The 17,250-nt window shown below is 38.5% G+C and overlaps 2 protein-coding genes across 4 annotated transcripts; both read left to right on the forward strand.

The window, feature by feature from the left end:
• The first annotated feature begins 1,296 nt into the window (after window positions 1–1,296).
• lnp1 (leukemia NUP98 fusion partner 1) lies at window positions 1,297–7,038 on the forward strand. Of its 3 annotated transcripts, XR_015107306.1 has the most exons (5): window positions 1,297–1,810; window positions 4,293–4,538; window positions 5,442–5,537; window positions 5,780–6,039; window positions 6,677–7,038. XR_015107306.1 is itself a non-coding variant. In XM_086162357.1 (4 exons), the coding sequence occupies exons 1-4, from the start codon at window positions 1,625–1,627 to the stop codon at window positions 5,945–5,947; spliced, it is 696 nt and encodes a 231-aa protein (XP_086018483.1). In that variant the 5' UTR covers window positions 1,297–1,624; the 3' UTR covers window positions 5,948–7,038. The 3 variants fall into 3 exon arrangements, 2 of the variants coding, with proteins under 2 accessions (XP_086018483.1, XP_086018484.1); XM_086162357.1 differs by having other exon boundaries at window positions 5,780–7,038; XM_086162358.1 differs by lacking the exon at window positions 5,780–6,039.
• Window positions 7,039–8,980: 1,942 nt separating this feature from the next.
• Window positions 8,981–16,092, forward strand: tmem45a (transmembrane protein 45a). The gene is made up of 6 exons (XM_086162356.1): window positions 8,981–9,203; window positions 12,500–12,700; window positions 12,815–13,027; window positions 14,204–14,388; window positions 14,464–14,606; window positions 14,711–16,092. The coding sequence occupies exons 2-6, from the start codon at window positions 12,505–12,507 to the stop codon at window positions 14,805–14,807; spliced, it is 834 nt and encodes a 277-aa protein (XP_086018482.1). The 5' UTR covers window positions 8,981–9,203; window positions 12,500–12,504; the 3' UTR covers window positions 14,808–16,092.
• Window positions 16,093–17,250: the final 1,158 nt, after the last annotated feature.

Consider the following 17,250-nt stretch of genomic DNA (forward strand, 5'->3'; position numbering starts at 1 on the left):
TCTCTCTTACAATACAAAAATATGAAAGGAACACAAAGCAGGCATTGGCAATTTTGGTCATGAGTATATTTGAAATTATCTCAAGAATATTTGGGAGCCATTCAGATTTTATTTCTATGTTTAATTATTATTAGTTGGTGGGACTGTGGATTACACTCCTGCCCAAAAGCACCTAGTGTTCTAGGTTCCCCTTAGGGACATTTCTGTGTGGAGTTGGTGTGTTCTTCCTGGATCTGCATATGTGCCTCATGATTCTCTTGCTTCTTCCCACAATCCAAGGTTAAGTGACTAATTTCAAGAGTGACTGCTTGTGTGTCTCTCCGTTGCCCTGTGATCAACTAGCTTCCAACACAGATTGTATTCAGCCCCTTTGTAATCTAGGATTGGGTCCAACTCCCTTTGGCAGTATATGTGGGGGAAAATGACTTAATCCATCAATCTTCTGTCGCTTATCCTGCACTCAGGGTCGCGGGGGATGCTGGAGCCTATCCCATCTGTCATCGGGCGAGAGGCGGGGTACAACCATACATGTCATTGCATATTTTGCAATAGACCAAGGTAGAATAGTATGGCGTGTATTAATATCTGAGGCATGATACTTGGAATGTGCATGTTTTTACTTTCAGGTGAGATCCCAACATTTCTTGTCTGAAAACAACAATAAAGAAAACAAAATACAAAAACAAAGTTGTTGTAATCTTGTCCTAAATCATGATCCTCAGTTACATGTCATGCGGTATTATATGTCTCATAACAGTGTCTGTCCAGATTAGGCATCCTCTTTGAGACACCGAGATGATTAGCAGCCTTTTGATCCCTCAAGTCTGTGTAGCAAGGTGTTGCAGGGACACTTAAACGTAGCTTACAATAATCAGTATAAATAGTGTTCTCAAAACATTATACAACTATTATGCAATTGAAAGAAAATGAATGCATCAAAATGTATTTTTTAATTTTATATGGACGACGCAATTTTAAGCAATTCCAGCATACTACGTGAAACTCATTTGATTTACTTTTCAGCTTTCAACCTACACACCAAAAGCCACGAGATCCTGATTATACATGTTTAACTGTTATTTGAGACAACATGCTTCCTGTTGTCCTGTACCACACAAGCTGCAGGGTCATGGCTCTCATTGAGAGACAATATAGCCTGCACTGTAATCATTATTGACGAGTGGAAAGTATGGGAAAATTGGAGTTTCAGTCATCTAGCCCCAGGCCTCTGGCTGTAATGGAAAGATTAAAAGCTGTAGCTGAATCACACACCCAGTGCCAAAGAACAATCCCTGACACCCACCTCCCTGTTCAGTACCATCACCTCCATTTTTACTTTCTACCAGTGATGCTAAATAGATTACAAGGGATTCACCTATTTAAAGACTTGAGCAAAAGCTCGGTAGCTTATTTTTGGATCATCCAAGAATAACGACTGTAGTAACAGTGTTGGTGGCACTAGGGGAATCTAATTGAAGTAAATTACCATTGCATTGTGGGAGAAAACTCTGGTGTAGAGCAGCCTCACTATCATTCTGAGGCTTTGTAGGTCAGCTCAGTATTGTTTTCAGTGCCTCCACCGGGATTTCACGTTCATCACTTCTACTCCTCTTACAACTCCAGCATGTCTCTCAGACTCCTGCCAGCGATTATAACAGACAATGATGAAGACGATGATGGAAATTTCACAAAATGGATGAGTAGTTACTGGTGTCATGGAGCAGAGGGTGGTCACCACAGAGAGAGGAAGCGCAGTTTCAGAAGACCTGGAAAAACACAAGCTGATCGAAGAGCATCACTCCCAACGGTGGTAAGAATCATCTACGGTATATGAATCACCTTGAAATTGTTCAAAACGTGACAAACTTTGGCAATCAATAGAAAGTGAGATTTAAGCCATTTTTGTTTGTGAAGTCAAGTCTGGCTTCAGCTGTGATTTAATAGAACATTTTCAAAAAATTCTAGACTGCAATGAGTAAAAAAGGTAGAACAAGACTAATTCTATCGTGCAAACATTAAAAAAAAACACTTGGCTATGAGTGCTATTTGGCCAATGTTTTCTTTCTTTGACCAGTTTTGTCTGAGGCACCACGGAAACACACACACAGACAAACTATAAGAACAAACACTGGAAACTACACTCAGCAAAATACTAAATTTACATGTAACACATTCTGATGCTAGAAATTCTGTTACATCTGACAGTTTACCGGCAAATGATTCTCCACCTCATGGCGAGATTTCAAGTAAATAAAGATTTCAAAATTTTCCCTTTATGAAGAAATGCTCATTTTTTTATCGCATGCCAGCTTAAGAACATTTTTGGTTGGAAAGCATGAAAGCATGGCTGCACGGTGGTGCAGAAGTTAGCGCTTCGGCCTCACAGCAGGACCCTTCTCCCCATGTCTGCGTGGGTTTCCTCCGGGATTTCCTGTTTCCTCCCACAGTCTAAAAACATGCAGCGGGTTAATTGGAAAAAAAAGGGAAAATTTCATGAGTGAGTGAGTGAATGGTTGTCTGTCTGTATATGCGGCTGTGCCATTTACTGGCCACCAGTCCAGGGTGTACCCCGCCTCTCGCTCGATGACAGCTGGGAAAGGCTCGGCACCCCCCCCGACCCTGAATGCAGGATGCAGATGATGGATGGCTTTCTAGTGTAATGCAATGTATTTTTGGAATTTTTTTATTTGTCAGCCTCAGTATTCCCTTACAAACTTTTTTTTTAATTTGACCCTGTTGAATGTTGATAATTCTGCTGCTCAGTATCATAGTTATTCTGAAGAGATTGATGAGCAATCGTTTGAGCAATCTTTGGGAGTTATGCCTGGGGGAATCTGCGATAGCTGTTGGTTTTAACAAGACCGGCATTGTTAAATGACCTAACATACTTGCATAGCGCACTTTGATGCAGTAGCACATTTCCTACTGCATCAGAACTAAATTAATTTATGTCTCCCCCACCTCCGTTCTTTTTTTTTTTTACTTCATATGCATTTTGTGGTGGTCCAAAAGCTCTCCTCTCAATTTTTACACTGATGATTTCATATTGGCACTTTGGAGATCAGAATGTATTAGTTCATTTGGGTGGTGCATGTGTGAATGTAATTTGTGCAGGTGTAAAGTTGTAATAAAGAAAAACTATTTCATATATCTGACATATCATATGGCAACCTAGAAATATATTGAAAGTTGAAATATTTGGCTAATTGTACTGATATAAAAACTTTTTTTTCAAGATCAATATTTCAAAAGTTTGAGACAAATATTCAAAATGTTGAAATTCCTTTCAGGAAGACAAAGTATAACAATTGCTGCTCAAATATATATGAATTAATATGGCCTTTCATACAGAAATAAGTAATTTAAGCATTTTGCATAATGGATAATTTGAATTTCCATTTTTTAAATAACGCTTAATGACAACTCTTACTTACCATGTAAGGAATGTCAGACATCCTCTTAGATTTGTTTTCTCTAAACACTCCAGTATCACCCCGGCTGTAATTTAAAATGATATGTTTATTCCTTTGTGTTTAGAGTCTTTCATGGATCTGGACGATTGAAACGAGTTATGGCTATAGTTTAGTCATGCCAATCTATTGATGAACCCTTTCTTGTCACATACTGTAGATCAAGATGATTAAGAGGAGAAACAAGGAATAGCATAAATGATCCATATAGGAATTGATATAAAAAAACAGTCTTCTCAGGTAATGGTTATCATGACATGCTACATTTTTGAAATGTGTTTGCACTGAGATGTCCCCCTGTCCTGACTACCATGCCCCCAAAATGTATTAAATCTAAGACATCTAAGGTTTAATTCATGTAGCTAAAAACCCAGTGATGTTGGTTTCCTTCCTCACCCAAAGCTGAGGAGAAAGACCTCCTTACATTCAGAGCAGAAAATATCTTGATTTTCTTGTCTGATTTACAGCTCATTGAATGGAGACTTTTAAAGGATCAGTTCAACAGTTCAGCAATTCATCTCAGACCAAAATATATGTCAACATGTTACCATTAAAAAAAGAAAGAGTGACAATCTGATTATTGGTCTTTGGCCTTATCCAAGGAGTACACATTCTGCTATTAGCTTGGTGTTTGGCCAATATATTACTTAACCGATTAATCCCTGACAAGGCTCAACAGGGGAATCAGCCTTGGGTTCATTGTTTTCATAGGTATTCTTAACATTTTCTGCTAAAGAGGCATAATATTACCACATTTTCTTTAATGGTTTGACTTTGTGTGGCCATTTTTTAACATATGATTCTTCTCCTCGTGGTCCGCAGTCACAATTAGATGCCATGAAGTTAAACCGGCTACACACAGCTACAATGGCACCGTCCCCGAGCCACATTAAAACAAGAGAGGAGAAGGGAGACCCTCGACCCCACCAGAGAGCTCGGCGGTCTTCCTCAGATGACAACGGTCGTCCCAAGTCAGCTATGGCAGAGAACCGCATCACCACGATCCCAGAGCTTACAGAGTCTTTTGAAAAGAGACTTTGGCTTTGTGATAAGCGGAACATATCTCTGGTGAGTTACAATGAATGCAGACTGAGCCAGTTTTCCAGTTTTTTATGATTATCATATGTTGCAAAAGATCTCATTAATCCTGTTGTCACTTGGGTTTGGAGCATGTTGTTTTTCTCTTTGACTGTGACGTATTAACAAGTTCTTAGACATTAATGATCTCTTAAGCGTTTAAAGAGGCATTATCTTTATGCACTGACAGGATCAAGGATACGTTTCAACTGCATAACATTGGGGATGGACAAAATAATCAGATTTATATTTTAAAGTCTAATCATTATGAAAGCACTGTGTTTTTCAGATTTTCTTGATTTGTGATGGAATGATTGAAAAAGAGCATTTGTTAAGCAAGACATATAAACAGAAAACTCAACTCCAAATTCTCAGTAAGTAATAATGTTGATTAAACTTTATTATTGGGATGACTAAAATATTCATAATGACACAAGAAAGCAGCCTCACAAAACAGACACGAGCCAAATGAATAAATACATGAATCAAAAACAAGTGGACCATATGCTGTCAGTAATATATATCAGTATCATTGGTGTCACAGTGAATAAAAGGACATGATCGATATTCAGCTTGTTAATTCTTGAAATACATTTATTGAGCCAAATGCTTTCTTCTTAGCTTTTGTCTTGTTATGAGTACGACAAATATTCAAGTCCTTCTACAACATGAACAGATAACAACACATTTCAAAACAACTCTTATAACTCTGAATATGAGACCATGAAAGTTATTTCCTTGAAATGAAATCTGATCTTGTAACTTTTTTTGTCCAACATACGTTTTGCGACGTGAAGTTGTATGAGTTAATAAAGATGAAACCACAAAACAGTACTAGTAAGCTACTTATTTAATTTGGTAATTTTGCTATATTCTTTCTTGTTTCTGTTACAGAATGTTGACAAGTTGTGCCTGATCTGCCATGAGGACATGTGTAAGACTGGAGGGAAAGTTCAAGAGTTGCACTGTACCCACCGTTTCCACAAAGAGGTAATACATTTTGAAAAGAATTTGTCTGTACAGCATTGACACTCCCCTGGCCTTTCTATCGCATGGAGCAAGTAGGAATCCTTCCCTGCATGCGACACATCAATACGATGCATGACAGCAGTTTTTTTCTTGGACATAAAAAATGTCAAATAGTTTGAAAATGCACTTGAACTCTGGAAGCATTATAGCATTCTAAGAGTGTAACATTCATTGGTAATAATGTCTCCATTTGGGTGCCAAAGGCGGCACAGGGGTTAGAGCAGTGTCAGACTCACAGCAGTGGCGAGGCAGCAGCTTGTCAGGTGCACAGACTCTTCGATGGGAGGAGAAAGTCAGCAGATGACCCGATGACCACAAAGAAGGAACAGCAAACACTCCGTCGTCAGTTTTCCCTGCGGAGACATCGCTGATAATCCCTCTCTAGAAGGATGTGAGAAACCTGTCGAGAAGATATTGGAGAAACACGTCAACAGCAGATCTTCTGTTGAAGGAAGAATGTGGTGTGAGCTTCTTCTGTTCAATCTCAGGGTGTTTACTTTGTCTGATCTTAGTCTGTTCAAATGTCCTTTGTCAAGGAGATGACAAAACTTGTGATTTAACATTAAAAAACCTTTTCCTCCCAAATCTTTTGACTATTTGCAATAGTTGTGAAAATGATGTTAAGTGTTGTTTTTCCAAATATTAAATAACTGAAGTTTCCTACTACTATTCGCCCTCTGCCATGTTGAAATGCATGGCTTTAATGATGTAAAAATTAGGCACAATATTTTGATTTTAACTCCTCTAAGGCTAACTCTGTATACTGTCTGTACTATGTGTAACCACTGAAGCATGGAAATTTTTAATGTACCATATTTATTTCACTTAATATGCAGTAAAGCATAATGTCTGGTTTATATTTGTTTGACCTGATGGTGATTTAATTTAGTCCAAACTCTGCGGTCGTTTTTGTGACGCGAGACCAAAAAAATCAATATAGTCAATGCAAAATGCTTTGGACTCCACATGAGAGGTTGCAGCTTTACTCTTGTATAAACATGCTTTAACACACTCCACTTGCGTCACAGTCAAATCTACACCTTAAGGAGAGATTACATTTTTAAGTTAATCCAAAATTGTTCTTTTAACCTGCGTTTCAGTGCATGGAGCAGTGGCTGTGGAAAAAACAAACCTGTCCTGCATGCCGTGTCAGCGTTTCCATGCCGAAGCCCCTCTACTGGTCTTCATCCCGAATCAAAGTCCCATAATAAAACCTCAGATTGACCAACCTGCATGTGACCCCAACCCTATCCATCTCTCTGATATTCTGCATGCACGGCAAGATTGTGTTGCTGAGGAGATGACAACGGTTCAAACCTCAATAACAGTTTGGATAACTTGAGATTTAAAGAAAAAAAGGAAGATGACATGAATAAGTGTGAGTTTCTTCATATTGTATGTGAACCCTTCCCCTCTGGTGGTTGGTAATGTTTGCATATATAAATTAGATAAAATAAATAAATTACAATAAATTAACCCAGTTTCATCTCATTCAATACTTTGTATTAATGGCACAGCTTCATGCAGAGAGCTTTGACAGTAATAATAACTCATGACGAATACTTTTGCCACTATAAAATAACCCGCTGTACTATTAAATCATAAAGGTCAAATCCTGTGTCTGAGACAGCGGTTGTGGCCATTCTACCTTTTTCTCCCAGCGGCTCTATCATCCTGCCTTATCTTTTGCATTGTTTTGCATGTCAAATGTTTTGTATGTTACATCTTATCAACCCCATTGCTGAGCTTTCGAGTGTTGCTATTGTGTTGTTTTCTCGGGCCGCCATTTGGTTTGCTGCTCGCACTGAACAACTACATTCTTTATCATCTATATCTATGTACATGTATATGTATGTGTGTATATGCAAATATATATGACTATGAATATATACATTTATATATATGTATATATACATACATATTTATATATTTCTCAATTTCAATTTCAATTTTCAATCATTTCAATATTATTACTATGTGAAATCTTCTCAACCTTACAGTTTGAAGCATCTATGTTGTGACATGCCATCTTGCGCTGCCACCCACTTTACTGCTTGCACTGAACAACTGTCACCACACACACACACACGCACATTTATGTGCTTACATGATAAATATGTGTACATATACTTTTACTTTAGTGTATATCGTCCAAATTCTAATGATTACATCATTATTTTTTTCAAACAGTATAACACATGCTTTTATTTAGCTTTCATGAGACAGTCTCCAAGTCATTTAGGATTGCTTAAAATCTGAGTAAATATATCTATATCATGCATAGTCTGTTGGGATATCAATAATTTCTGTATAAGTGACTCAAATCAATTGCCATGCAGCTGTAAATAATGCAATATTTGCTAGTTCAAAAGTAAAATGGCATTTCAGCAAAGCTTTCTATGTGGTATTTTGTATGCAATCGTTTCGGATTATCTTTCATGATTGAAATACTGACATTCTGACGTGTTTGGTGACACACATTCATCAAGGATCTATGTAAAACTTCAAGGTGTTTTATTCATTGGCTTCTTGTGAACAAACTGGCTGTACATACACACACACACACACAGCACTCCTCAGCTTCCCGGTGTCCCAGACTTGAATACAATCACATAACATTTGGTTTAACATTTCCTTGTTGAAATGAGTAATCGACATACTCTCACCTCTGTATGCTTACAGAAACAATTTAGTGACTATGTCATTTCACTTGACCTCCACTGTTGAGAGTGTACACTGGAACCCTCCAGAGAATTATTAAAATGAGAGCATTATTTTCTTATGCCCAGGCTTATTAAATCAAATTTAAGGTGGTTCAGTCCTCTTCAGGTGTTAAAGTATTTCAGCAGAATCTGCTCCTCTGTGCTCACACATGGTCTGTATCATATAAAAAAAAAAAATACAGTAATATAAATTCAGGTATGTTTTTTTTAGATTTCTGAGTGATTACATGTGTTTTTGTTTGCAAATCACACCGCACCGCATTTGCATCATCATTATAATGACTTAACAATCGCAGATAAATAAGTGAGTGAGTGTTTACCTCAACTTCACGCTCAAGTCTTATCACTTGGACATTTGCAAGTGTGTTTCCGCCGAAGGTCAAACGTCATGCGAGGAGATGCTGAAGTATTCCAGCTACCGTGTACGTGCAGCGGGACTCGGCGTGGCTTCTCCAGGCTCCGCCCGGCTCGGTCCCGCAAAAAACAGGATGGAAAAAAAATAGCGATTCTCTCCACAGCAGCGCAACTTGCAGGCGGAGTGAAAGTGCACACGTGGACACACAAGATTGACAGCGACTTTGACCAATTAGAGCACGGGTTGATAACGTCAAGGCCCTTCAATCATCCAATGGGATCGCCCGTGTGTTGTTAAAAACCTAAGCCGTATTGGGTCGGAAAAATTAGGGAGAAAAAAAAGAGGTTACGAGTTCAGTCTGGTGGCTGCAGGAGTAAACGACAGATGTTTAATCCCAGTTCTTTTCAGGATCAGAAGAGAAATCTCTTCTTCGTTCAGTGAAGAACTATTTATGTGATGGAAAATATGAAGATGCCTTGATTTTTTTTCCCCGCTTGAATATATCCTACCCTCCAGGAAACATTAATTTGCAGAAACAACCCTGCCTGGGTAAGACCCCCTTCTTCCATCATTACAAAAGAATTCAACGCGTCTTATTTTTTGTACAGTGTAGTACTCTGATTTATAATCAGTATTCTAACAACTTTTTTGACAAGTTAATCGGATAAGTTTCATAAGTAACAAAAAGTTTTTTTGAATACCTTTTGATTCCTGTGTTGCACAGTCTGCTCTTTATGCTTAGCCTGGATAAACAATCATACTTATTACTACATATACTGTAGTTGGGAGACAGTTATTTGATGTTAAAACGTTTTTTTTAGCTGATAATTATAATTTGATGTGACACGGCCTGCCCTGTTTGTCTTCTTTAAAGCAGATGATTTAACATTTGAGTTATTTTGCATGTTCACATTGAAGTTGGATTGATGTAAATGTTTTGGTATCGCTGTAAATAAAATCAATGTCACAATCGAACATCAGTGACCAGTAGAATCTCACTGGAAATCAATTAATAACGAATCAATTACATGTTTAGTATGGCGTTAGGGAATAATGGGGGAAATGTGAAAAGCATCATGCAGTGCACCAGGGGTGGGCACTTATTTTGGCCGGCGGGCAACATTTCTTCTTTTAATTTTCATGCGTGGGCCAACTAGGTGAACAAAATGAAAATTGCAATTTAAATATTTCAATTTTTTGGCATTTTATTTCAATTTTAAAATCATTAATGATAATATAAAAGTACCGACCGACATTTATATTTAATCCTCCATACAAAATTGGACAAAAGGAAAAAATAAGTTTCTAAATTCAATATTGATTGAAAATACTTGTTAAAATATTCAAAGAAAGTAGTTTGGGGGGCTCGATAAAAAAGCAAAATGGGCCAGATGTGGCCCGCGGGGCCTAAAATGCCCAGGTCTGAAGTACACTATCACTTGTTAGATGGTCATTTATTTGGTTGAAGAAGAATAATAATGATGCTGTTTGCTTAATAAAAAAAAAGTCTTACCTTACCTCAATGTAACTAATAATTCAAAGAAATATAGAACTGGTAAATCCGAAAAAAAACAGCAACTATAACAACAAAGAAAATCCCAAAGCGCAATTGTGGGAAAATGTAACAAACACCAGTAGCACTGTTGTCATATGGGAGACTGGTAACCATGGCAACTGAATGTTTTCCTGTATCTGGAGAGGCTGCGCATGTGGAGGGCCATCAGACCCAGATGAGCTCAGTTTAATATCTCAGGCAGTCTGGTTGTGGTGGGTGTCTTCTTTCACACCATTCCCTTTGTCACTGGCTAGAACATTATCTGTCATCTCCATCAGAAAGGCCCGTTTGTGAGTGCCTAATTCTTATTCCACGCTCATGTTTGATGTCACTCACGGTTTAAAAACCACTGCTGATTACTGAAAAGACAGAAATCGAATTTGTTAAATATAGTATTTTATGACCACCAATTTTCTCAAACACCGAGAGTCTTGTGTTCAGTCCAATAAAACAAACTGGTTCAAACTTTTAGTCTGAAGCTATAAGAAGAAAGATGCAAGCCTCTTTTGTTCATATTTCTAGCAAGGTCAGCTGAGTGGTCACTACTAGGGTGTACACAAATATTATGTTTGATTACACTGTTTAAATTAGAGGCACTCCCCCTCATTTATTACTTTCACCAAGCCGGGTTTGTTTCTTTTTTCACTTCTGTTTGCTTTGCTTTGCCTTTCTGTCATCAAAACTATTAAGAAATACACCAAACTATCACTCAAGTATTTAATTTCTTTTTTAACATTTTAACTTTTTTATTTCCTTAAGACTGTATATAATTAAAGGAACATCATCAACATTTTGTAACATTATCTAGCTTGGGAACTATTTCACGACATCGTAATTTCGGGTCTTTCATGTAGTGTTAGAGTAAACATATAATTGCCTTTCTATTTCAAAGTTGCTTCTTAACTCCAAGGTTCACTTCGTCAAAAAAAAAAAAAAAAAGACATTTCAAAATATAGGAACACTCAATAGTTTACCTAGTATCTAAGGCTTACTTACATTTCAATGTACCTGAATGCCAGAGGCAGTCTTGACTGGCCTTGGAGCAACTGCTTCTTCTTCTACGTCTTCTTTTCCTTTTGGCTTTTCCCTTCAGGCGTCGCCACAGCGAATTAAGCTTCTCCATCTAACCCTAATCTCTATATCCTCCTCTCTCACACCAACTACTTTTATATCCTCTCTCATGACATCTGTAAATCTTCTCTTTGGTCTTCCTCGAGACCTCCTGCCTGGCAGCTCCAATTCCAGCATCCGTCTATCAATATATTCACTATCCCTCCTCTGTACATGACCCAACCATCTCAGTCTGGCTTCTCTGACCTTCTCTCCAAAACATCTAACATGTGCTGTTCCTCTGACAGACTCATTCCTATTGTTATCCATCCTGGTCACTCCCAAAGAGAACCTCAACATCTTCATCTCTGCAACCCCCAGCTCTGCCTCTTGTCTTTTTGCCTTTGGAGCAACGTCTGCTATTCAAAAAAATAGTCTTCCGCAACAGATGGTGTTATTACATCCATGATTCACCAGATGTGTCTCAGCCTTGAGTGAAGCTCCTTATTTCATCTTCACATTGTAATTTGAAGATTTTCCCCCCTGTCTGCATACCAATCTTCGCACACATTAATGCCTTTGGCATTTATACTTTGAAACAATTAGCCCAGGGCCACCAAACTGACAAGAAAAGCTATTTGAAGTGACTCAAGGCCCAATATCGTCAATGATTTTGAAAATCTTCCTCATCTGTGGCTGGTCAAAGAGTTTTTGACAAACATTCTCACGTGGCGTGGGCAACAGGCTTTCCTCACCAGCTTGTTAAGCCGCGTTGCCCACGCCAGTCTTGGCGGAACTTAAAACCAAACAAAGAGGAGCTAGAATTTGTGTAGTTGAATTATCATTTCCTTGTACAGATGCTAGCTATAGTTTGAGACATCCACATATGCTCCCTTGCCTCCAGACACTGTGATAAAATATCAAAACCAAAGTGGAAATATGCTAATTTCTAATATGCTAATATGCTAATAATCATTTTTCAAAGAAGCAAAGTTTCCTCGATTGCAGTGTTTGGCTCAAATTGTGTTTTTTGTGGGATGTAATGCCACATCCCTCTTTGATCATTCCTTTTTCCTTATGGATTAAAACACAATGTCCATGAAAGACATCCTTCATTTTGCAATTTTAATTTTTATGTCGAAATCAAGAAGATTTTGACGAAGAATTCACCGTGACTTAGACAACTGAGAACCTCCGCACATTTGTTTTTATAACCTTCGTGTTTTCACCCTTACTTTAGGTGTCATGGGAAGCTTCGAGGGACATGCACTGCCTGGGAGTTTATTCCTAGTAGCTGCACTCTGGTGGGTCGCAAAGTATTCACTGTGTCACGCAACCCGCAAAAATAAAAGTATTGGTTCCACACGGCTTTCTGGCAGAGCGTTACAGCGTCGCTTGGAGATTATTGAAAGCTCTACTGTTCTCTTCTTCTCTATTGTTGGTAAGTCCCTCTGAAAGTATTTCAAGAAAAAGATAAACTATGAAAAAGTAAATTCTAACTGTAAGCTGTATCCGGTCATAAATGAAGGTGTGTTTTATCTATTGTGCTCCCCAGGCATGTTAGCGGAGCAGTATGTAGCAGATGGACCAAAGTTTCAGCTGTATGATGTCAAAGAAAAACACTGGAAGGATCTGATGAATTGGCAGCACACCGTCATGTACCTGTTTTTCGGGCTGTCTGGGGGCGTGTCACTAATCCTACACACCACCGAGGCTGCTCCGCTGGCGCTGGATAGGTTGATGCTGGCTATAGCTTTCTTTAATGAGGGTAGGAAAAGGCAGATGTTTCATTTCTGAGATAATATCACAAGTTTTAAATGTTCTTATTATTGCAATTTAGACTCTTGAGGCATCCTGGCAGTGTAAAGGTTACCAAAGTGCAGGTCAACACACATACGACAGTCAAGATGATAAACTAAAATGAAATTTTTAAATGATTTGAGTAACTGTGTTGTGGTGTTCTGGCTTATTTTCTTATCACTTTTTCCACAAATCAACCTGAGAAAATTCCATACGAAAAAAAAAAAATCAAGACATTAAAAAAAATAAAATAAAACAGTGATTAATAGGCTGGAAATAATAGCTTCCAGGAATAAAGGAATCACAAATGCAGTAATGTGTATATATAGACATTTTGCTGCAGTGGTCACATTTTGCTTGAATACCTGGAAATCATTCTCACATTCATAGCCTCTATCAGAAAATAAAGTAATCTGTCATTTATTGGGAGCTGTAGATTTCACATCAATATCAAAATTGTATTTCATACGATCAAGGTTTTATATAATAAAGAACAAGATGTTGCATAAAAAAACCCAACATAATTTACTGAAACTGCTTTGCTAGTTCAGAGATCAACTATTTACAGTGATTTTCCCATAATTTCAAGTACTACCAATCAATATAACCATTCAAAATGAAACCGAAGAAATATACTCACTGAAAGATGGGCAAACATTCATTTAGAATTTCATTATACCTCCTCTTATACATGCTACCAATCAATTTTGTAATCAATTCTGGTAGCAAATTTTCCCACAGCGACAAGATTTTCTCTTTTAACTCAACAATATTTTTAGGGTGTAATTTCATCAATTCTTTTTTAATATTCATTTTTAATATTAATTCATCATGTATTTTTTAGGGGAACAATTCATTACATATAAAGATTTTTATAATTTACCTGTTTACCTCCTTTACACTAAAACAAAGGAAAAATTTGGACTTTGTGCTACTTCTAGGTAATGATTTTACTGGTCTGGCCCTCTTGACGTCAAATTAGGCCATATGTGGCCCCCAGACCCCTCTTTATGGTCACATAAACCAATGTTTGCACATTTTCTGTGCAATCGCGACTGCTCTTTATCAAATATTTTACACAGAAATTCTAAATAGGTTTTCACTCCGTGGCCGCGGTGTATAATGCATTCTCTCAATGTCGCAGGATTTCTTTTCCTCTACCACCTCCACGGCAGAAGCATGCTGGATGTCCACTTGCATCAGCTCCTGCTCTATGCCATCTTTGGTGGCGCCCTGATTGCTTTTCTTGAGATCTTCCACCGCGGCAACATCATCCTGGAGCTGCTGCGCTCCACACTGATACTCCTGCAGGGAAGCTGGTTCTGGCAGGTATATGTAAATGCGATGACGTGTTGAAAATTCGTGCCGTCGCTCACTGTGACCTAACATTCTTTGATAATATAGATTGGATTTGTGCTGTACCCTCGCTACGGCCCTGAATGGGACATGAAGGATCACAACAACATGATGTTCATCACCATGTGCTACTCGTTGCATCTTGCCTTTGCCGTTTTTGTCGTGGGTTTGCTTCATTGCGTTGTCAGCTGGTGAGAATGGCCAAAATCTCTCATAAGAATATACACAGTCCTTACAACAACCTGCCATCATCCAGACATTGCATTTCAGCGACTTTTTTGTGCTCTCTTTTTAGTGTTGTCCGAATCAGATTGAAGAGGACGCCTCCAGTGGAAATAGGCCTCCTGAAAACCAGGGACAGGGATCAGGAGTCAGAAGATGAGGCTTTATGAGCTGGATAATTACTCTACAAAATTTCAATCAGGGACATGAAATTTTACAATTCCAGCTGCAGAAGCCCTGAAGTAAAACACATGGCATACAGACAGAAAAGATTTCTGGATGCCCAGCTCTACCTCTGCGTGATTTCAGTCAGCCGTAATTCCCTGTGGCCTTACTGCAATTGTTTGCTGGTATTTATTTTGATGTGGCCCAATACTTGGCGTATTTTATTTCCTAATTTTTTTTAACTAAATTTCATATATAGATCAGGCGGCGTGGCGCAGTTGTTCTCGGAACCCGACGTTCCTGGTTCGATTCTCGGTTCCTCCCAGCCCGTGGAAGTGTTGTTGAGCAAAACAATGAGCCTTTAACCGCTACCCTACCGCCTTCTGGTGGGGTAAAGCAGGGGTCAAATTTTGCTGATGATGTGCTCTATGTATATCTGTATGTGACAATAAAGGCATTTCTTCTTTCTTCTTCACAAAACCAGCTAACAATACAGTTAAAAGATCAATGTGCTTCATTTTATATTCAAAAAAACAGCTCACGCAAGACAAAGTTAAGCTTCCTGACTTCATGGGGAGAAGCCCAATTTACATTTTATGGATTTATGAAATGCTTTGTTTTGGTTGCCTGATGCAAGTTTATGGGAATAGGGCTTATTTATGCGATTGGTATAAGATTGGAGTAACTTGGGGTGGTTGTGCACCAGCATTATAATAGCCTACCCAGGTAAATGCGCTGCACTATTCACCCTGTGTTGTTCCTTTTGTTGCCTCCCTCTAATATTCTACTCCCATCTCTTAGCTATGCACACACAAACACACGCAACTGATATTTCAGATTTTAACATGCCATTGTATTTTCAGTTCAACTTATATCTGCCATTTGTTATGTGACTTTAATAAATAATACATTTTTTGCCTTTCCTGAAACGGCCCCGACCCTTCCTCAGCCTGTCAGACATTTTGGTGATTCATTGCCATCTTGTGGTGCCATGAATCACATTAACATCCCCAGCATTTTCACCTCCTGGCTTTCCTGGGGCATTGTTGACTGAGATGACTGAGATTGCCAACCCAGAGTTCCTCGTCCCAAGCAACACGCTATCTTTTCCCAGTGAACTCGGAATTGTACCTAGACAGATGTGCTCTGTACACAACAAATGAGAAGTACGGAGGATACGTGCTTTTAGGTGCCTGACACCAACTCCAATGACACAGATGAACAGTATCCACTGGATATCAATGCTCCTCACACAATATCAAACGCAAAGCTCGGCCGTCTTGAAACAGAAAGTCACATATTACTGTCAGATGGTGATGAAAGTGTTTGATGTTATGCCAGAAATACAGATCTAGCTCTCAATCTGCACAGAGATTGGGATGACTTCTAACAGTTACTACATAGAATCATAGTTTCTCCCAAAAGACACTCTGTGGGATGAAGCCGAATGCATTCTCTTAAGTTTGCAGAGCTCACATAGACAGGATAAGCGCTCTTCGATCAACCTGAGAAATCTGTGTGACAGTGAAGAACTGGTTCACAATTCCACAATCAGGAGAGAGTACAACTCTTTCCTCCCAATTCGAACGTTTAGCAAGTGGCCAGATCCCCCGACAACTGGATTCAGTCATTTTGAGCAGCAGATGCCTCTTTTCATCTTTGCAGCCTGTTGAGCAATGAATGTGTTAGTTTCTCAGTGCCTAAGTCGTCTCCCTGACAGCTTCCTTGCTTTCCCACGATATCCTCCAACAGGTTTTCAGGCTGCCTCACTGAAGGCCCTGAAGTTGGACCATTGGATTTCCATGTCCCCGACTTACCCTTGAAAGATACAACACTTGCAAACCTCAAACCTGGCTGTTTGTGTATCCTCAACCCCACACAGAACTTTCACCTAGAGAAAATACCAAAAAACACCAGATCGTCAAACATCTCTCCTGAAGCTTGGTTCCAGATCAATGTAAAAAATTCAATTAATTATCTACCATACAAAATCTTTCATACTTACCTATATATTTGCTCCTCATTAAAAAAAAAAATCACACTTTTTGGAGATAGTACTGAATGTGTGTCACTAACTTTTTGTCTGTATGATGTAATTTCCTCAATATGTGAAAACACATTTGTAAACTCATGGAGAAAGGCTTTAGCAAAGACTGTTAGACAAGAGAAAGACCAATTAGTTAACATCACCAATTCATATAACATAATCATTTTTGATGTGGGTCAGGACAGGCTGATTTTTTGCTGTAAAAAGAAAATTAAAAGGAAAAAAAAACAACAATTACTGTACTTTCCCCCTTTTAAACAAGAGAGACATATATGACTCTTTATATGAATATATAATCCACCATCAGATGATGTTCATATGAAATACTCTGCATTTAAATAGTAGGTTTGCAGCACTACAATAAGTAACGCCTGTTTGTCTTTGTTGACATGTTTCATAGA

This window comes from Fistularia commersonii, chromosome 16, assembly GCF_037954325.1.
Source record: "Fistularia commersonii isolate RoL2024-O1a breed Wild chromosome 16, RoL_Fcom_v1.0, whole genome shotgun sequence".
NCBI lineage: Eukaryota > Metazoa > Chordata > Actinopteri > Syngnathiformes > Fistulariidae > Fistularia > Fistularia commersonii.